General features: G+C 40.5%; 1 protein-coding gene across 7 annotated transcripts in view; it reads left to right on the plus strand.

Moving 5' to 3' along the window:
- The window catches only part of KALRN (kalirin RhoGEF kinase), a 556,957-nt gene that overhangs the window by 245,569 nt on the left and 289,304 nt on the right, over positions 1-22,084 (plus strand). For all 7 annotated transcript variants that reach the window (XM_068139021.1, XM_068139024.1, XM_068139015.1 and 4 more), the window contains exons 6-7: positions 5,008-5,130; positions 17,561-17,752. In XM_068139021.1, coding sequence (XP_067995122.1) covers positions 5,008-5,130; positions 17,561-17,752 — 315 coding nt within the window. The remainder of the gene's footprint in view (positions 1-5,007; positions 5,131-17,560; positions 17,753-22,084) is intronic.

The following is a 22,084-nucleotide window of genomic DNA, read 5'->3' on the forward strand; positions in this document are numbered from 1 at the left end:
GTTAGAAACAGAGACTACAAGAGATAATTCCATTGGAAGTTTATCTTCTGGTTTAGTGTGATGAACCCCTCCCCCCAGCTACTCAATCACTGGAAAACTCTTAACTACTTAATTGGTTTCCACATTATCTGTGGTGATGTGGAGAAGTGCCAGTCTGGGAGACATTGAGGACAATTTGTTCACCTCTTTTAAGTGATACAATGCCCAATCTCAGTTATTCTGTGCTCCTGTTTAGTGTGACTTCATGATTGCAGGAATGATTAGCAGAGTTAAGAGAAGAATTAATTCACTGGCAGTCAGCATGTCTCCAACTAAAAAGTAAGTCAATGGAATAATTAAAGATCCATTAATTTTATGATAAGCACTAGGCTAGGTTTGTTAGGGCAGTCTTTTTCATGAATGGGATGAGATCAATTGCTACAGTGCTGTATAGCAATGGTTCAGGGCAGGGAAAATCTCAGCTGAAACATTATATCTGGTTTAAGATGATTCCACAGGGCAGATTCCCCAGACTACTCTTAATTGTATTAAAACCTCATTCCTTTGACAGGGAAGCAAGCTTATCAAAGGATGTTGGACGTTTTTCTAGTAGTTAGCCTCTTGAAACTGGGGCAGTCCTCACAGGCTTGAGTAAAATAGCAATTGTTGGGTCATTGCCATGCTCACATCCTTACTGGTGTGCTTTAATTAAGCCAACTAGGGCAACACACTCACTTCAGGAACACAGGAAGCATCAGTGGGGTTTATGTGGAAAACAAGTTTAACTTGAAAGCTTTCAGGAAATATAGCTAGTAATATGGGCCAGGCCAGACAATGCAGACAGACCTTCATGTTGAAACCTCCTGGCAACACACTGCAAACTCTCACAGCATCATCATCTAGGATTTTTGAGCCTTAACTTCTAGTCATATTATTATGAGAAAATTGCTAGGTCCATTTTAGACTTCATGGTCAAAGAAAAAGTTTGAAAGCACAACTCACTAGATCTTAACAGTAAATGTGATGCCATTTTTAGGTAATTTTTGTTTATTTAGTAAAACCCCATGATTATTAAGAAAACCTCATGATCTGTGGGACTGTGTGATACTTATTTCCATGCATCCTTGATTAGGATGGGGAAAGTACAAAGTTTTCCCTGATGCCAAACCTGTGTGCTGTATTATTTTCTGGATACCTGTTGAGTAAGCATTAAGCAGAAGTGCTTGAGAAGTCTCTGAAGAAACCAGCCCCAGAAACAAAACCATTGTATCCAAATCCAAGCAGTACTGTGCCATGGGTGTGCTGCTTTGAGAGTCAAGTTGGTATTTCCACACAAGCACTGTACTGAGCCATTCATCAGTACCAGTCTTTCTGAAACTTGTTTGGGTATCCCTGATGTAGTAATGCATTGCATAAGGTAGACATGTCTGCTCTCTTGCAAAGCCCTGGTTGCTGTGTAAAGCAAGAGTTATTCTAAATATGGCTTATTAGTCATTAAGACTTAAAAGCCATAAACGTTTTTTTACAGAGCAAAGTGTATCATTAACTATACTTTAGACTGTTGTGAATCTGCATTTTTTGACTCTGCACTCATTCCTAGACATCTTGCTTCTCCCAGCTCCAAACCACAGGAAACACAAAACTCTTAATTCTCTGGGCTTTCAAGTGAGACTTGAGAGAGCTGGGGAGAGATTCCAGAACATATTGATGAAGGATAATTTGCTGCAGGCATAGGCCAGGGGAAACCAAAGTGATTTTTTATGAAGAGTACAATAGGAAGATTCAAAGTCTAAACTAAAATCGAGTATCTTCCAAAATTTGCTATTGTTCATGAATGGAAGATTAAAAAACCATAATGTTTTGGAAGGGAGTACACATCACATCACTGAGATCTGCTGCTCAATGTCGGTTTCAGAAATTGTGAAGGTCCATCCTTTGTTCTGCTGTTGTGTACTTCAGCTGAATAAACAAGGTCAAAACATTGAAAATCTATAAATTTTCACTCTTTCTTTTTTCCCCCTTTGTGGTTCGTTACCGAATTTTAAAGGCTGAAGTGTGGTTTAACTTAACCTAGACTCTCATCCAATAATGTGTGCATAGATTAGATGGAGGAAATGCTCCCTATCCACAGAGTAATAGATTGCTAGTTAAAATTACTTGTCTTAAAAAGATCCTGATTCGGCTTTACTGAGCATAAAATATTAGATTTGCTGTTTATTTTTAGTGGATTGCTGCCAGTTTTCTCCTCCCTGAATGTCTTTAAATTGTTTAAAGCATATAAAAATGTTTGCATCAAATGTATCTACTTAACAAGAAATCTGTGTTGGTTTCTCAGCAGAGATGTAAAATCTTCTTGTTGAGACAGGAACTTTGCTGTTGTGGAGTTTTTCTTTATTGGCTTTATGGGGTGGTGTTTTTTTTTGCCTTTGTTGGTTTTTTTTTCCCTTAAACCTACAAGTGTGGCGAATTATTTTGTGTTAATGTTGCTTATTGTATCTTAATGAAGTGAGAAAAGGGAATCCAGTGAGAAAAGGGAATCCAGTGAGAAAGCTTTAGGTGTCTCTTCAGGTTATAATAGGTTGTTTCATTCTCTTTAATTGCCAGTAATATTTGAAATCCCTGAACTTGTCCTTGCTAAAATCTTGTGATTTCTACTTTCTGAGAAAAAGAAAAAGGTGATAGGTCTGATTTTTATCAGCTCTATAGATACAATTAAGAAAGCAACTGTGTCAGTAATACTCCTCTGGACTTGCAGCATTGTAACTTGAACTAAATTTGACCTTTATTCATCAGCACAAAATACAAGCTAGTGTACACTCTGTAGTTGCAAGTGTGTTTTTGTAAGTAAGAGATTAAGAAGTCAGGCATGTCTGACAAATCTGTGGGGCTGGGTCAGTGTAGTGTGTCTGGTAGCATTGGAGCACTTGCAGTGTTTATTTGCCTTTTGATAAAAGGGATATTCAATATTATTTCTACAAATCCCCTGCATAAAGTGGTGCACTCCCACGGTGAATTGAGTGCTCAGCACGAAATGTCAAGCTCATTGCAAGAATCTTAGGTGACCCATAGAGAGCCTTTACTCCTAGGAGCACCATCTCTATAGGGAACCGGGAACTGACCCCGAGAAACCACAGCAACACCCAGGGCCTGACCGGTGGGCTCTGAGTGTTCTTCAGCTGTTGCAAGTCAAAAATAATTATTCAGTGCTGAAGAATAGAACATCTCTTGACTGGAAGACATGTCAATGCTTTAAGAAAGATCTGGACTGATCCTTTCACTGTAAGATGTTTGCTTAGATGGTACGTCACTTGCCCTTTCACCCCAAAACACTTCTTCTAACACCAAGAACTGCATTAACCTGACTCTAGATCAGGTTAGGTTTTTGTTAGAATAGAATAGAATAGAATAGAACAGAACAGAACAGAACAGAACAGAATAGAATAGAATAGAATAGAATAGAATAGAATAGAATAGAATAGAATAGAATAGAATGGAATGGAATGGAATGGAATGGAATGGAATGGAATGGAATGGAATGGAATGGAATGGACCCGGATGGAAGAGACCTTTCAGATCGAGTCCAACCTATCATCCAATACCACCTAATCAACTAAACCATGGCACCAAGCACCCCATCCAGTCTCCTCCTGAACACCTCCAGTGATGGTGACTCCACCACCTCCCCGAGCAGGCCATTCCAATGGCCAGTCACTCTCTCTGTGTAGAATTTCTTCCTAACCTCCAGCCTAAACCTCCCCTGGTGCAACTTGAGACTGTGTCCTCTTGTTCTGTCGCTGGTTGCCTGGGAGAAGAGACCAACCTCTGCCTGTCTACAACCTCCCTTCAGGTAGTTGTAGAGAGCAATAAGGTCTTCCCTGAGCCTCCTCTTCTCCAGGCTAAGCAGCCCCAGCCCCCTTCAGTCTCTCGTCATAGGGCTTGTGTTCCTTTTAATGAATTAATGATTTGGAGTTTTTATCATGAAATGAGTCTTTAACAGTGGACAGTTCCCTAGCTTGCCAGGGTGTGGATGAGAGAACATGGTTTAAAGAGATTCTGTAACACAGTTGTTTGCAGAAAAGAGGAAATCTGAGATTGTAACACCTGCAGAGCTGTAGGCAGGAGTAAAGAACTAAAGGGGTTTGGTTTTGTTGCATTTAGTCTCCAACACAATACAAACCAAGCCAAACCTAAACAGGCTATCTCCTAGCTGTCTTGTGACACCTTGTAATGAAGGAACACGCTGCAGATTGAAACGTCCATTAATACGCTACAAAACAAGGCATTTGTTTCACCGGCTTTATTCAGTATATTTTTATCTGTCTGAAGTACTGGGCTATCCATTTTGCTTGGAAATACATTGGGAAGTGGGAGAATTTTAAATGTGTACTCTTTATAGGTATTAATAAAGTATTTTTTTCCTTTTTCTCTCTTCATCCCAAAAATAATAAGTGGAAGACATGTCTTGGGTTCTGGCTTTGGAATTGGAAATACCTAAGAATTATGAGTGTAGGAAGTAAAGTGGCCATTTGAATGTAACATTTGGAAACTTTATGTATAGATGAAAAAGAAAAGGGGGGGGCTGTGTGAAAAAAAATCACATCAATAATATTATTGGAATTTTTTTTGTCCATTTCTGGATTAAGGGTTCTTTATGAACTGCTAGGTCTTTGGTCAGTAAAGCAACCTCTGATTTTAGGTCCTTCTGTTGCCATCTTTTTCAGTATATGAAATTCTCATTACTTATAGGAAAAGACTATGAGATCAGCTCACTGAGGAACATGCTTTATGAGTTAGGTTTCCTGACCTATCCTTCTGTTAATAGCAAAATATGGGGACAATTTAAATGTGTCCATTGCTCAGCAACAGCTTATTTTGGTGAGGAGGCTCGATGACTGTCTTGCATATCCATTTGTGTCAGAACTGTGGGGTTTTATATTTTGCACGGTCTCTTCTTTTTCATTTCAGCCCTAACACTTTTTTCTCTGTTTGTCTGTCTCCTCTTCCTCTGTTCTGTGTGAATATTTCTAGATGTTTGACTGGATCAGCCACAACAAAGAATTGTTCCTGCAGAGTCACACGGAGATCGGCGTGAGCTACCAGCATGCCCTTGATCTACAGACACAGCACAATCACTTTGCCATGAATTCCATGGTGAGTTGAGGGCACGCTGTCAGCAGTGGGGCCGTGCGCATGAGTGAGAAAAGGGTCAGTCCAGGGAGCACCGTGGTCCTCAGAGAATTGAATTTACCAAGGTGGGATTTGGCTGTGTTGCTCTTTCCACCCAGACACTGATATATGATTATTTCCTCATCTTAAGAGCAGCACAGCCCTGTAGACTTTGTTTACATTTGGGAGAGCAAATGCTACGTTTTTAAAGTTTTGGACATTTATTTGACTGGAAATTAATGAGAGCTGTAGGTGGCACCTTCATAATTTATCCTTCTCCCCCGCACACCCTGCTAAGGTGCTGTTCAAAACCTTGAAAAAGAGACACTAATCAAGCTGTCAGTTGTGGCCACAGTGGGATTTTGGCTTTTTCAGTGGTTAAATGGTCAGTCTTTTTGAATGCAGCTCAATTCACATTAGGGTTTGGGGTTGTTTTTTTTTAAATCCTCATTATACATTTATAAGTACTTTGCTCACTTTCTTATTCTTTCTGGACATAAGGTATTTGTTCTGGAAACTGCTCTGCTTTCAGCACAGAAATGACAATAGAATATAGGATACAGAATATAGAATTAACCAGGTTGGAAAAGACCTTTGAGATCATCGAGTCCAACCTATCATCCAACACCATCTAATCAACTAAACCATGGCACCAAGCACCCCATCCAGTCTCTTCCTAAACACCTCCAGTGATGGTGACTCCACCACCTCCCTGGGCAGCCCATTCCAATGGCCAATCACTCTTTCTGGGAAGAACTTCTTCCTCACATCAAGCCTAAGCCTCCCCTGGTGCTGCTTGAGACTGTGTACTCTTGTTCTGGTGCTGGTTGCCCAGGAGAAGATCCCAACCCCCACCTGTCTACAACCTCCCTTCAGGTAGTTGTAGAGAGCAATAAGGTCTCCCCTGAGCCTCCTCTTCTCCAGGCTAAACAACCCCAGCTCCCTCAGCCTCTCCTCATAGGGCTTGTGCTCCAGACCCCTCACCAGCGTTGTTGCCCTTAAACAGAATGTATTCATTTTCTGACTGTTAGCAAAATGTGTGTGTGCCCTGTGCTGCAGTGGCACAAGGCAGAGATGAGACCTCTCTGAATGCTCTCTGTCAACTACACAAAAGACTCTGCTGTGTAAACCAGCTCCAACAGGTGTACTTCTTCATGCTGTGCACGGTCAGACTACAGTCACACTGGGGCTGAGACTTTGAAGGTGGTAGTTGGTTCTTAAATTGGTGGTGTAAGTCACTAGAGAGTCACATCCTACTATGCCACCAAAGAGGAAGCTATTGGAGAACAGCTGTCTGAAATATGAAAGAGAGGTTCTGAATTTCTGAGATCATTAAGGGCCACACACCTCTTTCATAAGACTACAGATGTTAGCCCTGGTATGCTGGCCAAATTCCAGTTCAGGTAATTAACTTCTCTGACCGAAATCCCACCCACCATTTCCATCTACCTAGCTATTCCTCACAAAAGCACTGTGTCTCACTGGAGCACTGCTTAATAGTGGAAGAGGAGAAATCTTTATATTGTCTATTAGTGTATTTATTGTGATTATATTTGAAAAGAGCACTGAAAAACAGGCTCTAGGCACCTGATCACTAACATTGCCATCACAATGCCATCTAGCAAAATACAGGGCAGCACAGCCATATATCACTCACTGCTGCTCACAGAATCCTAGCAAACAAATGCACCCTGGAGTTTAGTATATTGAAATTCATTTGGCTTATGAAAGATGCAAAACTGGTCATAATTCTTCATTAAAGACCATTAGAAGAGTCAAGCTGTGTCAAGTCCCTTTATCCTATTTGTGATACTGTCTGGCATTGTTTTCTTAAAATAACTGAGAGCTCAGCTTGGAAAGAGATAACTGTTGTTAATAGGAAATTAACAGGTGACAGGGAGGGTCCCCCTAATGGAAGAAACATTATTTTCCTTCATTCTTCTTCTATCTGTCCCCAAGAGAGTTGGGGCTGTTCAGTCCAGTTCTGGAGCCCCTATTACAGGAAGGATCTGGAGGTGCTGGAGCATGTCCAGAGGAGGGCCATAAGGATGATTAGAGGGCTGGAGCATCTCTCCTGTGAGGACAGACTGAAGGAGTTGGGGCTATTCAGTCTGGAGAAGGCTCTGAGGAGACCAGTGTCTTAAGGGGGCCTACAAAAAAGCTGGGGAGGGACTTTTTAGGGTATTAGGTAATGATAGGACTAGGGGGAATGGGAAAAAAAAAAAAAAAAAGGGAAGATTCAGATTGGATGTTAGGAAGAAATTCTTCACCATGAGGGTGGTGAAATGCTGGAACAGGTTGCCCAGGGAGGTGGGTAAAGCCTTATCCCTGGAGGTTTTTAAGGCCAGGCTGGATGTGGCTCTGAGCAACCTGATGTAGTGTGAGGTGTCCCTGCCCATGGCAGGGGGGTTGGAACTAGATGATCCTTGAGGTCCCTTCCAACCCTAACAATTCTATGATTCTATGATTCTAAGTGTACTTTGGGGAATGAGGAATGAAAAGAAATGAGACATTTGCAGAGATCTTGGGGGAGCTTCTGGGGACAGAGACCTCAGTGGCTGCACTGTGGCTCATAGCTATGCCATCTCACCCTCTCAGTGGTGCCAAACTCCTATCTTAATAGCTGCCAGGAAAGAGACCTTTTCAGCTGAGGGGAAAGAGTGCAACAGATCAGGCACTTCCCATTTTGTGTGGTTTCCAGTGTAACCCACATGCGTAGTCATACGGAAGCCCATACAGGTGGGTTGGTTCAATCCAGAAAGATTGTCTCCTCCATCTCTTTAACATGGAGGATCAATGTGGAAGGGAATTAATACTGGGCACCTTTAACTTTGAACCTGTAAGTACAGTGAGAGATGCCTCTCAATTCTGTTCTAATCTATTGGACTGAAATTTATGACTCTGGAGGAACCCCACAATGTCACAAATATGCCAAACTCCATCTTGTGTTCTCAGATAATCCTCAAAGAGAGCAGCGCACCTGTAAGTCATTTTTCAAACACTACTTTTCTTTCAGCTTTATTTTAAGGCCTAGAATCCTCTCTGATGATGTCTTCCTTTCGATTTTGGATCAACATCAATTCATACAGCCAACAGGCACAGTTCATTCAATTTAGATTTCTCCTTTTATAAATTCTTGTGATACCCTCTTTCAGTAGGAACTTTCATAAAAAAAGTTTTCAACGGATTTCAGCTGTCAAACCAAAGTTATGTGAGGAGTTGTGGTATCATTATCAACAGTAAGCAAGGTCAGGATAAGAAAGACTATAAAAGTATTTCAGGATACAGATGCAACTCAGGATTAGGGTTTATTTATTATTATTTTATTTTTTAAGTCTAAATGAGGCCCCCATGATGTTTGTGAGAAATATCAGAGTTTTACTCAGTCCTTTCACAGTATCACAGTATATTAGAGGTCAGAAGGGACCTCAAAAGATCATCGGGTCCAACCCCCCTGCCAAAGCAGGATCACTTAGGGTAGTCCATGCAGGAATGCATCCAGGTGGGTTTTGCAAGTCTCCAGAGAAGGAGACTCCACAACCTCCCTGGGCAGCCTGTTCCAGTGCTCCGTCACCCTCACTGTAAAGAAGCTTCTCCTCATGTTGAGGTGAAATCTTCTATGTTCAAGTTTGAACCTGTTGTTCCTTGTCTTGTCACTGTGTACCACCAAAAAGAGATTGCCCCCCTCCACTTGGCACACACTCCTCAGATATTTATACACATTGATGGATCAGATCCTCTCTCAGTCTTCTCAAGGCTAAACAGCCCCAGGGATCTCAGTCTTTCTTCGTAGGGGAGATGCTCAAGTCCCCTAATCATCCTCGTGGCTCTATTTCCTCATGGCCTTTCTAGAGGGGATTTCAATGCCAGAGTTGCACAGGCCGGCAAGCGAGATGAGTTTTACTGCTTTGACTAGGGTAGCTTGTGAAATTAAACAGGGCTGCTGTCTTGCAGAGGGCTGAGCATCCTATTTTTGGAAAGGTAGATGTGAGGGTATATCAAGCTGAAAAGACATTTGGAAAAGGGTAATAACCTTAAGCTGCAGGCTATTTGAACTAACCTAGAGCTGCGGGGTTTATATCAGTATGGTGCTGCTGTCAGCAGTGATGCTCATTTTCAGATGGAGCAGATTCTTTGCTAGAAAATACATGGATTCACTCCTGGTGTCCCCAGTAGTCAGTATTGTGAATATGAGGCTGTTAGCATTCAGGAGACGTCAGCTTGCTGCATAGGGGTGTTGGGCTGCATACTAGTCACTCCTGTTGTGGTAAAGAATGCAGGGAGAGCAAGAGAAGATGGAAACTAAAATGACTCTTTTCAGGCCACAGCCCAGCTCCTGTGGTAGATGGTAGGTTTGTCTTTTGGCACACACAGGAACTCTGTGCAAGCCTGCTTAAAGACACTCTGCATTTAGGATGAAGCTCCTGCATTAGTTTAAGGCAAGAGCCAGTCACCAGTGGGCACAGGGCAAATCAACCTTCTTGAATGAATCAAAAATAGAGAAAGTTGGGCAATGATGCTGAACATAGTGGTAGGACATTACAAAGTAGTACAATATAGTGTCAGTCAGGGTTGGAAGGGACCACAAGGATCATCTAGTTCTGACCCCCCTGCCATGGGCAGGGACACCCCACACTAGATCAGGCTGGCCAGAGCCTCATCCAGCCTCGTCTTAAACACCTCCAGGGACGCGGCTGCAACCACCTCCCTGGACAACCCATTCCAGGGCTTCACCACTCTCATGGTGAAAAACTTCCTCCTCACATCCAGCTTGATTCTCCCCACCTCCGGCTTCATTCCATTCCCCCTAGTCCTATCACTATCTGATATCCTGAGAAGTCCTTCCCCAGCCTTCTTGTAGGCCCCCTTCAGATACTGGAAGGCCACAATTAGGTCACCTCGGAGCCTTCTCTTCTCCAGACTGAACAACCCCAACTCCTTCAGTCTGTCCTCATAGGAGAGGTGCTCCAGCCCTCTGATCATCTTTGTGGCCCTTCTCTGGGCACACTCCAGCACATCCATATCCCTCTTATAATAGAGGCTCCAGAACTGGAGGCAGTACTCCAGGTGGGGTCTCACCAGTGCTGAGTAGAGGGGGAGAATCACCTCCCTTGACCTGCTGGCCACACTTCTCTTGATGCAGAACTCCATACATACATACTCCAAACCATAGTCTATACATACTCCAAACCTACACAGCTGACAGAGCTATAGGTTGATTGTCAGGGCTAGAAATGGAGATCAGCTGTTTCATGTGTAACAACACTTTAGTGAAGCAGAATCTTGCTGGGAACAGAGAAACCAGAGGGAAAGAGCTGTAGCTCATACAAGGTGTGTATGTTTTGCCAGATTTTCTGGTGTGTAGTCTGATTGGGTCTTTTTTGATTTTTAAAAAAATCCAGTATAGTTTTGTCTAAGAAAATTACAGATCATGATGTTAGAAATAAGTAATTGTATGATGCTGCTGCACATCTGTCTTCATTCAACTGTCTTATTTTAATCGCATCATCTTAGTTCAGTTCATGATACCATTTAATTTCTGTTGGAGACTGTTGGAGAATAGCTAGTGTATATTATTTCATAATGCTTATGTTGCAGTATGAGTAGAAGGTTTAAGTCAGTGTTCTAGGTGCTAAACACTTTCAAAGGAAGAAATGGTCTTTGCCTTGCAGTCTGTTGTGAAAGGCTGTGCTCCTACCATATTTATATACATCAATTACTTCTATACATCAAGAAGCATCTTGCATTAAATTACCCAGTTATAAATGTTTGTGAAGTTAAGAATTAGGATTAAGTAACAGTGCAGACGGTGTTAGCGAAAAAACTAAATCTCTGGTGAATTTTCTGTGAGGTATGTGCTCATTTGTATTTATATTCTGGTGTTCCTCAACCTCTTCATCTAATACCCTTGGCTTCAAAAGAAAATAACGGGGATCCTGTCCACTTATTTTACAAGCCCTATGAGGAGAGGCTGAGGGAGCTGGGATTGTTTAGCCTGGAGAAGAGAAGGCTCAGGGGAGACCTCATTGCTGTCTACAACTACCTGAAGGGAGGTTGTAGCCAGGAGGGAGTTGGTCTCTTCTCTCAGGCAACCAGCACCAGAACAAGAGGACACAGTCTCAAGCTGCACCAGGGGAAGTTTAGGCTCGAGGTGAGGAGAAAGTTCTTCACAGAGAGAGTCGTTCGTCATTGGAATGTGCTGCCCAGGGAGGTGGTGGAGTCACCGTCCCTGGAAGTGTTCAAGAGGGAATTGGACATGGCACTTGGTGCCATGGTCTAGGCATGAGGTCTGTGATGACAGGTTGGACTCGATGATCTTTGAGGTCTCTTCCAACCTTGGCTATACTGTGATACTCTGATACCAGAGAATGGGGAGGTTATTACTCTCAAATCTGTTTGCAGTCCCAGGTAGAGTATTGTGACTGAACCAAGTCTGAAAACTTAAGATTCTGGTGAGTTTTAATAAATTACAATATTCATATCAGGCTCACATCTGATGAGCCTTCAAGCTCTCTCATGCTAATTACAAACCTCAAATATTTAGCTATCAGGCTTTGGACTCAAGACATGGAGACTGATTCAAGAAGGATGGCTTTTCAGACCCAGTTAAATGGTATAAATAGAATAGAATAGAATAGACCAGACCAGACCAGGTTGGAAGAGACCTTCAAGATCATCATGTCCAACCTATCATCCAACACCACCTAATCAACTAAACCATGCAACCAAGCACCCTATCAAGTCTCCTCCTGAACACCTCCAGTGATGATGACTCCACCACCTCCTCAGGCAGCCCATTCCAATGGGTTTCCAAGACCCTGAGCATGAACTAGATCATGCTATGTACTTTGGGATTTTGTTGAAATTTTGCTTTATAATTTAGATAGCTATAACACAATGTATTAGTCCCAGCAGCTGTTGAATTGAGAATAGTTCAGCTATCATGAATCAGAGTACTGAAATAATGGAAACTTGAGACATTCCTATTGGTTGTGAGGCTTGGGGTTGTTTATGGGTTTGGGGATTGGTTTCATTATGTCAATAGATTCAAGTCAATATTGAGGAGAGTAATGTAGCTGAGGATTGCTGTATGTTTAGCAGGGGAATATCTTCACTTCAGTGAAAGTTGGATCAGATCTTGGATCTTGAAGTTGTTTTGGTTTGATTTTTTTTTTTTTCCTTTACACTATACCTACTGTCCCTTAAGCCTGGCATGAGTAATAATAGTTAAAATGTTCTCTTCAATTCCTCAAGAAAAAAACACTCTCCCAATGTTTATTGGGTCATGCCCTTTGTCACATGCTCTTCCTATACATCTTTATAGGCATGCTGTGACTAAAGTTCCTTCTTGGAAAAACAATTTGTTACTCTGTTTTATACAATAATAATTCTTCCTTTCAAAAGGACAATGTGGGATGTGGAGAAGTCATGCACTTGAGATAATAAACCCTGCAGTGTGGTATTTTTCTTTCAAATAAGGAGCTTAGTTTGCTGGGATTTGTCTCCTACAATTCAAGTCAGTGCTTGTTTTCACTTCAGTTTCAAAATAAATTATGTTAGTCTTTATCACAGCTGTATAATGTTTATGCTGAAGCAATAATACTTTTCACAAAGATGAATATTTAGCTCCAGCATCACCTCAATGATCTAGTAAATTCACTAGGGAAAACAACCCAGTGTTTCAATATGACACAAAGCTTACTGGTTGTAGTTCTGCACTTGGATAGAGGGTACATGTGCCGTTTGTTCCAGCTGAAGCTGCATGAACTTGCTTTGCCAGGGCTTTTTTGTGCCTGGATCTGTTCACCTCCTTAAAGAATGAGTTATCACTTTGTGTGGGACATGCTTTCAAAAGGCAGTGTTCAGTGCTGGCACTGCTTCCCATCCTGCTTCAGGGAGTTAGCTGACTGGCACTAGATAGAGATACACACTCTCCTAAGAAAGTCACAATATATTTCAAACATGTTACAATTATCACATAAAGGCTAATGATGTCTGTTGAAAATTCCCAACATTTATCTTAAATGATTGGTATTTTTCTATATGTAGGCTGAGCTAAAATGCCATCCAATATTATTCTGCAACAGGCTGCATATAATTGGCCTTGTTATAGAAACTTAAAGGTCTTAAATATATCTCATGAGTTTATTTTGTCACTGAAACCTTCTGGTTTGGATTAATGTGTTAGGTTCATTTTACAGATGGTTTCTAAACTCAGTAACACTGCAAGCTGGATTTATTATTTATTTTATTTTATTTTATTTTATTTTATTTTATTTTATTTTATTTTATTTTATTTTATTTTATTTTATTTTATTTTATTTTATTTTATTTTATTTTATTTTATTTTATAGAACTTTCCAGCAATCAAATGTCACCCTCAATTAGTCTGCAAACCCCTCCTCTTTCAGCCCACCTTCTCTGCTAGCCATCACAATATCTCAACTAGTTCTCTAGGAAATGAGATGAACACAGCCAAGTTCCTTGCTGATTTAATGCTCCTCACTGCTCATTTTTCTTTTGTGAGTGTAAGATATTCTTTCTATACATATATTAGAAGGAAGTATTGTTCCAGCTAGATTTGGAGGGTTTAATTTAGAGGGATGCTCTCCCAGCATGCCAGCTAGATGATCAGGGCTAAATTAAAGTATTTCCCAGTGTGAGCTCATTCTGCAATTGAAACTCTACTACTGTCAGTGCTTATTGCTGAGACTGGGGGCTGTTCTCCTACAAATGTTAGGGACCTTAGCCCTGACTGCTTACAATGAAAGGAACACCTATGTCATAGACATTGATCATTGCTGGCCAGAATCATGGCCCCGTTTGCATGACAGAAATGGACTAAGAATTGGAGTATGCGCAGAGTTGGAAGGCATTGCACAGGGCTTTCCTCACCTGAAGTTAAAAGAAAGTCTTGCATGCCATGATGAGGATGTACTTATAGTGACATTTTCTTTTGTTTGCTTTTCAAGTGATTTTTAGAAAGCAAAAACCCCCTTTTTGGATGAATGTTTCAAAGTTGAAATCAAGGCAGTGAAAAATTACCTCTAACGGGGGAATTGTTTTTGGAAAGTCTACAAATACCCGTGTAATACATTTTTTTTCCAGTAATGAATGATCTAGCTTAGCCAAAATTTGGATGTATCTTAGTGTCACTACAACAGAAAGTCAAGTGAAATGCTTTTACCCTTACTTCTAGACATCAATGTATTGTTTTTTCATTGTTTGACCTATTGTAGTCCTATATGGTCATAAAGCCGCAATCCCTTTCAGTCCTCTTTGGGGACACCTCTTAGTTTTGAAATAAAAGATGAGGCCTTAGGTTATATTTAAGATGAAACTCTATGAACCTTCGAGCCTGAAGGAAAAAAAAACCCATAGAGTCACAGACACTAGTTGCTCTATTCCATTTACTGCCTTTTGGGATAAAAATATACATATAATAATGACACAGAAAAATCTCAATGCATTCAGTTTTTACAGGTAAATAAACCAAAGCAAGAGGAAGGTTTAACTTTGTGAAATGTCAACAGTTGAGTTTTGGAAACATAGTTTTTTGTTTCTTTTTATTCACAACATTGCACATTGGCAGGTAAAAATGAAATCAGTGTTTTACAATTTTATTCTACTTCAAGGTGGGAAGCAAATGTTTTGCATCTTGTGGATTGTGGTCAATTAAACGTTCTTCTGCTGCAAGTCATTTCTGGAGGGCCTTAAAGCCACATTGCATTTTACCTTAATCCACAACAGAGATTCCTTCTTTCTCAGTTTTGCCCAGGGAACCCATCTGTCCCAATAACAGGTCCTGAGACTGTAAAATGTGGTACTTCTGGTTTCAGATCTTTATCTGAGTCTTTCCTCTCTCTCGATTTTCTGTATAAGCTTGAATGAGTCTTATGCGTCCTCATCCCAGTTCAGTGTCGCTGCTTCACTGTGGTGGGGCAGATAAAGTGGAGGTAAAGAGTGCCTGTGTCTGGAAGTCAGAGGTATCCCCATTCCTCTGCCTATTTGAGATATACAGAAGAGCACATCACGTCATGCTGCACTTGAATCTATTTATTGCTCAGAAATCAACAGGGGAAGATTGTGAGTCTCTGTTTCCTGAGCCAGTTCCACTTGGTGCATTAAGAATAGAGGTGGGAGCAGGTGGCTCCCAGACTGCTCCTTCCTTTCTGCTGGAAAAGCTATGGAGTTAATGGGTTGGCTACAGGACAGGTTGGTATTTTTCTATGAAAAGGTCTCATCTAGGAATGTGAAGTTTCATCCCTGAAAATCCTCTTCTCTGTATAAAAATATAACAGACATAACAATATATAAATCTTCCCAACTTAAAGAACAGACTCTATGAACATCTGCTGTATTTCAACTAATCTTACCTTTACTCTTTTACTAATTGATATATCTGCATACTCTATCTATAGGGAAACAGGGAATTCACAGTTGTGTTTCTCTTTGTTCATTGCATTGCAGTGGCTGAGACAAATCCATAGGGAAAAAGAAGTAAATAAATATATACCAGTTAAAACCAACTGGTTCTTATATGAATTCAACTTGTTGCAGCTCTTCATCAACTTTTCCTTCAAACACAGCAAAGTTCTGTGTCTTCATGTGGTGCAACTCATACAAGCTTTAGCAACTCTAGTGATGCCACTCTCTTTTCCACTGAAAAAGCTGAGCTGACATGTTGCAAAATTATTTTGGCTGAGGCTCTCTAATGAAGATGTCTTTGGTTGAAAGACTTAAATAATTAGTCTAAATTCCAGTTTCTAGCCTGGAAGACACAAAGAAGTGTTTAACTGCAACTGGTGGTCAAAATTCCAAGTCACAGCATCCTTTTTAGCATATTTTAAAGTTCAGAGCAATTTTGATCGGTTTATCTAACTGTACTGGAAAGAAAAACCCAAAACAACCCCAAAAAAACAAACAACAAATTATTTCTTTAAAATTTGATCATTTTGAGCCAAATATAATTTTGTAAGAAAAGGATGTGTGATAATGGAAAAAAGCCAGCAAGCTATAAACTGGAGGCTGGGTATTGCTTTACATGTTTGTTATTTATGTGACAGATGTCACAGCCATGGTTCTACCAGGGAGAGCAGAGTGGCTCTAAGGGCTGTGGCCCACATCCTTCTTTCCTGTAGCACCTACAGGCATGATGAGAGTACTTCACAGTTGTATCCCACACACTTTGCAGACATGCTTTGCCCTGCTTCGCAGCTTAGTTTGAACCTGTGCCTGCTTTGGCAGCGCTCACTTGTTTCATGTTTGGATTGGCAAGTACCTTTCCACATTGTGCTCCCATTCACTATGGTCAGATCCTGCTTGAACAAACACTTCCACTTCTGATTTATTATTTGCCCATGAGTAATACTGCTAAAATCATCAGGACTGTGTCTGTCCTTGTGCACAAGGGTCTTGCAGATTCTACTCTCTGAAATTCCTAAAGCCCTTTTGAAATACTTCAACGAGACAAGAAAGCAGTGAATCAACATTAACAAAATGTCTTGAATTCTGAGATGTTCCAGGGGAAAGAGAAAGGAGAAGTGCTTACACCAAATGACATTCCAGAAATCTGCAAGACAGCTGTCATTTCTCTTTCAATGGGGGCATCTTTGCAAGACGCTGTCATGGTGGCTATTTATTTTTAGTTTTATGTTCCTATGTAGAAGGGGCCTGTTGAAATGCAATTACGCTGCTCTCCACAATTCAGCTGAGAAAGAGCTATCCTTCCACTGCTTCAATAAAAACCACAATGGAAAATTCTTAGGAAAAAATAAAAAATTACCCTTTTAGTAGGCTTTTAAAATCCTTCTAAATTCAGACTGCATTTAAATGATGTCTCTGCTGGAGAATAGCTTAAAGTAACCTGCAGAAAAGATAACATTTTAACTGAGGAATATAATTTAATAGACATTTCTATGGAAACTCTTATATGTCTATAGAATATCCTTATGAAGTCTTTTAAATTCTATAAGACTTTTCCATTTGTTGGCACTTCATGTCTACAAGGGATTGTCAGGGAATTCTCAAAGGACAGAAAGTAAGCATTCTCTTACAAATATGTGGATTTAGCATCCAGAAATACCAAGAATAAGGCAGAAGTGATGAGTAGATCCTAACAGGAGAGTAAATAGCTGAAGTGTGGCAAATTAGTTTTACATAAATAAATTCCAAGAGGGAGGGGGAGATAACACTGCTAGATGATGGCATAGTAGTGCAAAAAGATTCCTGAGGGATGTGTTTGTAGAGTGGAAGGCAGTATGCCTGCTATTCATGCATATTTAAGTGGGTAGTTGATTGCTCTCCTGAACTGCTCAGCTCTACTCCAACTGATGGTGTTTGGAATGTGTAATGAAAGCAGAGGGTGGTCACAGTTCTTCCTTCTCTTTATTTATGTGTGCTTCTTAATTTTCAGAACGCCTATGTCAATATCAATCGGATCATGTCTGTTGCATCCCGGCTTTCCGAAGCAGGCCATTATGCTTCCCAGCAAATTAAACAAATATCGAGCCAGCTGGATCAAGAATGGAAGAGTTTTGCTGCAGCTCTGGATGAGCGCAGCACCATCTTAGCCATGTCTGCTGTCTTTCACCAGAAGGCTGAACAGGTGAGCTGCCTTTGTGACTGTCAGAACGATCCACTGATGCTTTGATAATGGCTTTTGGCTTGCGTGCGGCCAGGTTAAGAGCCTTATTCTTGGTGGATCAATGTCTCAGAAAGAAATAGTGAGATTTTGTCATCCCCCCCCCCATTGTCATGTATTCCCTGAGTGGATAAGGAAACATGTTTATGCTTTAGTGAGAAATAATCTGATCACAAGGGACATGCACTCATGCAGTACCTTGCTGCCTTATTTCTACTGCCTAATATTTCATCAGTGCTGTGAATAAATTGAGGATTATTTTGGTAAGTAAAACAGTACATATCTGCAGCCTTATGTATATGTGGTATGTACTATGTGCACAGGAATATTTGCACATATGACATATACCAGCAGACAGTTTCTAGGAGCCAAAGCATATTATGGCTGATGAAACTTATGTAATTCATTCCACCACCTACTCCTGCAGTGCTCTCCATAGCCCCAAACTTTGTTAGACCTCACTAAGTAAAGACCTCAGAGACTGTTAGGAACATGCAAGAAAAGTTTTCCATGTCCCTAAACTGTGATTTGTGTCTGTAACAGCTACCAGAATTGGTCCATAATTTCAGAGCTACAAAAGATTTAAAATATGTCAGTGAAGAAACCTTCTCTTCTTTACACCTAACCAGGTCCACTTAATGGTGATAGTTCAACTTTGATTGCATGTGGATTACATTCATTTTCCAGTGACAGGCACTGCTGTGGGGCTCTCTCCAGTTTTGTTGTGTGGTTGTTTTTCCAAGTAGTTAATATCAAAGCTATTAAGTGGGTGTGCTTGATGTTTACAAAATGACCCATACTTCAAGTGTCTGAAGAAGAAGTATGACTGATAAGCCAGAAACTGTGCTCATAAACTAGAATATATGTATAGAAGAATTAAGCTCAAAGAGCAAAGATTTTTCTTTCCTCTCTGTTTCTGACTGTAGAATTATAGTAGATTTTTTCTTTATTTTGTGTTTCCTATTGACAATAGGCCACAGCATAGAGCAATTACTCACCCTGCTGGGCACTTACTCATGTAAGCACACTCAGTGGCTCTAATGGGACTGATACACTAACAATATGCCCAGTACAAGTACGTTCATCTCTGTACAATGGGCACTACAGTGTTTAAGTCTAGTCTTCACATTAAATATTTTCAATCATCTTATCTTTATAAAGAAAAATAGAAAAATATTATCCAGTCTATGATCACAATGAGAATGTTTAAGGTTTATTAACGAATTTGTTCTTTCTGGTTTGGTTTGATTTGGTTGGTGATTGGGTTTTAGGTGGGTTTGCTTCTTTTTTGTTTGTGAGAAGCCACTTATTTCTCTGAAGCATCAGTCTTGTTCACAATTTTTGAGGAGGTGCTGAGCTATTGTATAGCATGAAAAGCAATAAACCAGAAAGCTGTATTGAACTACCTGTCAAGCTAGAGTTTTGGGTTTTTGGTTTTTTTTTCCCCTACCTTTTAAACACTGTCAAAGTGGGTATTTTGCCTCAGCCTTAACTTGGAAAACAGCTACCCTAATGTGACTTTCAAAAGTTTGGATCCTTTTCCTTTATGATCATATTGATGGGTCTGTAAAACTCAGTCCTGCCTTGGCAGGACTGCAGTTTGTGCTGCCGGACAGGAGCCAGGCTCTCATTACTAAGCAGATAGGAGAATATGCTAATTGTGAACAGCAGTTGCTCCTCACTTGCAATAAGAGACAATGCAGTAGAAGATAAGTGCTGGTGTGAAGGCTGTGAGCCTAGACAGCTGCAAAAAAAGAAATGTGGAAGTCAATGTGTCCATTAACCAAGGACTATAATTTCAGCCTTGCTTTAGTAACTCTACTAGGATTAAACCAATGGCTTGAATGCTAATAATTTCATCATCTGACCTCTCTATAGTATAAAAGGTGAGGCCTTTGGGATTTGGTCTATAACTCAGTCTGTTTTCTATCATTCATTCCAAATGTGGCTGTATTGTTTGGCATCATCCAGGGTCTTTTTTTTTTTTTTTTTTTTAACTCAAATCAGAGCTTTATTATTTTACAATAAATAAGGCTTCAATCTCTGAGGCAAAGAGGTAGATAAACCCACTATTTCATCTGTCACAGATCAAATCTCTTTTCAATCCCCTTTTTCTGTTACTAAAGGCAGTCTTGTTGTGGATCTAGCCATTTCTCCCACAGTGCACCCCCTGCTTCCCTCATACTGATCTGATCTGCAGGCTGTCTTTCCTTCTCCACTGCAATAAAATGCTACAGTTTCTTTGTTCATTCCTTCCTATTGATTGAAGTTTTGTGATGCCAACAGGAAGCAAGTCTATTAAGACCATAATCTTTCAGCCTTTGACACACCCCAGCCTGCAAGGAAGTTGTTGGCTTGGGACAGAGATTTATGAAAAACTCTAGGATCTCTGCAATATGCAAGCTGAGCAGGAAGCTACTTGTTTTCCAAGGTCTCTTCCTAAAGACCCCACACAGAAAACAGCACAGAATACAAGTTTTCTGGCTTGGAAGGATGAAAGGCTGAGTCAACCCTGCTGGGAATTGAACCTCACATCTGTCTTCACGTGCCTAAGAATCACATTGCTTTCCTGGCACTTATTGCAGATACATGTGGCATGTTGAATGGAATTCAGCTAAATGAGTTCCCGGATCAAAGCTGCTTTTTATTTTTGCTTTCTTGCTTATTCTTTTTTTCTTTTTCTTTCTTTTTGTTTTTGTGTGTGTTTGTGTGCAGACATGAGTCTCCCTATTTTTTTAAACATAATTTCTACATATTAGACCATCATCAATGAAATAGCAAAGGAAAGAGAGAAAGAAAGAGAGAGAGAGAGAGAAAGAAAGAGAGAGAGAGAAAGAAAGAGAGAGAAAGAAAGAAAGAGAGAGAGAAAGAGAAAGAAAGAGAGAGAAAGAGAGAGAAAGAGAGAAAAAGAAAGAGAGAGAGAGAGAAAAAGAAAGAGAGAGAGAGAGAAAAAGAAAGAGAGAGAGAGAGAGAAAAAGAGAGAGAGAGAGAGAAGAGAGAGAAGAGAGAGAGAGAGAGAGAAGAGAAGAGAGAGAGAGAGAGAGAGAAGAGAGAGAGAAGAAAGAGAGAGAGAGAGAGAGAGATAGAGAGAAGAAGAGAGAGAGAGAGAGAGAGAAGGAGAGAGAGAAGAGAGAGAGAGAGAGAAAAGAGAGAGAGAGAGAAAAGGGAGGAGGGAAAGAGCTAGTCTTGCCAACTTAGCCTCCAGTCAGGCTTCCTTCAGCATGGGTTTGATCAAAACCAATAAACTAAACTCCAAAAAACCATTACATGCAGGTCAAGGTATAGCTCAGGATATTCAGTGGAGGTGTTTCTCAAATGTCTCTTAATTTCACCTGCTCCAAATCTCTTGAGATTTTCATGTTCAGGTTTGGTAGGTTTTGGTTTGTTTGTTTGGGGGGTTGGGTTGGTTTTGGTCTTGTTTGTTTGTTGTTTGTCTTTTTTTCACCCCTCTGTCTCCTCACATGCCAACCCCTTTTCTTTCTCATGCTAGCATGGAGATATAAATACTCTATTGATATAGATACTCTAGTGCAAAAGAGAATCTGCTTCTATATCTCTAGGTATGTCTGAGGCTATTTCAAAGCTGCAAGAGAACATCAGAGAATGTGCCTTATCTCACTGTGATTTCAAAAGAAGTGTGCTGATTTATACCAGATGAGTTTCTGACCCATTAACTGTCAGATGGGGGAATCAGACATACCAAGTGTCCTCCCTTGCTTGGATGTAATCTCTGAAAGTGTGCTAAAGTATTCATAAGATGCTGTACAGACTTCGTCAGAACAAACAATAAATGTCTTCAATCGGTGAAGAGATCTCAACCAATTAATTCTGGGTCAGAGCCTACCATCAGAAACACACAAACAGAATCACTGTGTAAGGCAGTAGGTGTTAGGTGCACACAGTAAACATTGATGCTGAAGCTATGAAGACTGATTCTTGACCACTTGTTTCATGTTACCTTATTCCCCACCAGGAAGAATACTCTTGTTTTCATCTCTGCTTGGATCTCCCTAAGCACACCTTAAACTCCCCTATTTGAGGAAAGGAAATGGAAAAAAAAGAGAGGAAAATTAAAAAGGAGAAGAAGAATTTGAGGAAAGGAAGGATAGGAAAAGCCAGTTGATATCTGTGAGATGAAGGGATAAAACCAAGATAGGGAAATTTCAGGAATAACAATACACAATTAATCTCATACAAAAATTTCAGTGCATCAAGAGATGTTGTAGGTTACTGAGGAAAACAGTTTCATGTCATTCTTCCCATCTTTCCTCACAGATATTCTGGACAACAAAAGCA

The sequence above is a fragment of the Melanerpes formicivorus genome, unplaced genomic scaffold, assembly GCF_026170545.1.
Source record: "Melanerpes formicivorus ecotype bairdi unplaced genomic scaffold, bMelFor1.0.p_v2 SCAF_5, whole genome shotgun sequence".
In the NCBI taxonomy this organism is placed as follows: domain Eukaryota; kingdom Metazoa; phylum Chordata; class Aves; order Piciformes; family Picidae; genus Melanerpes; species Melanerpes formicivorus.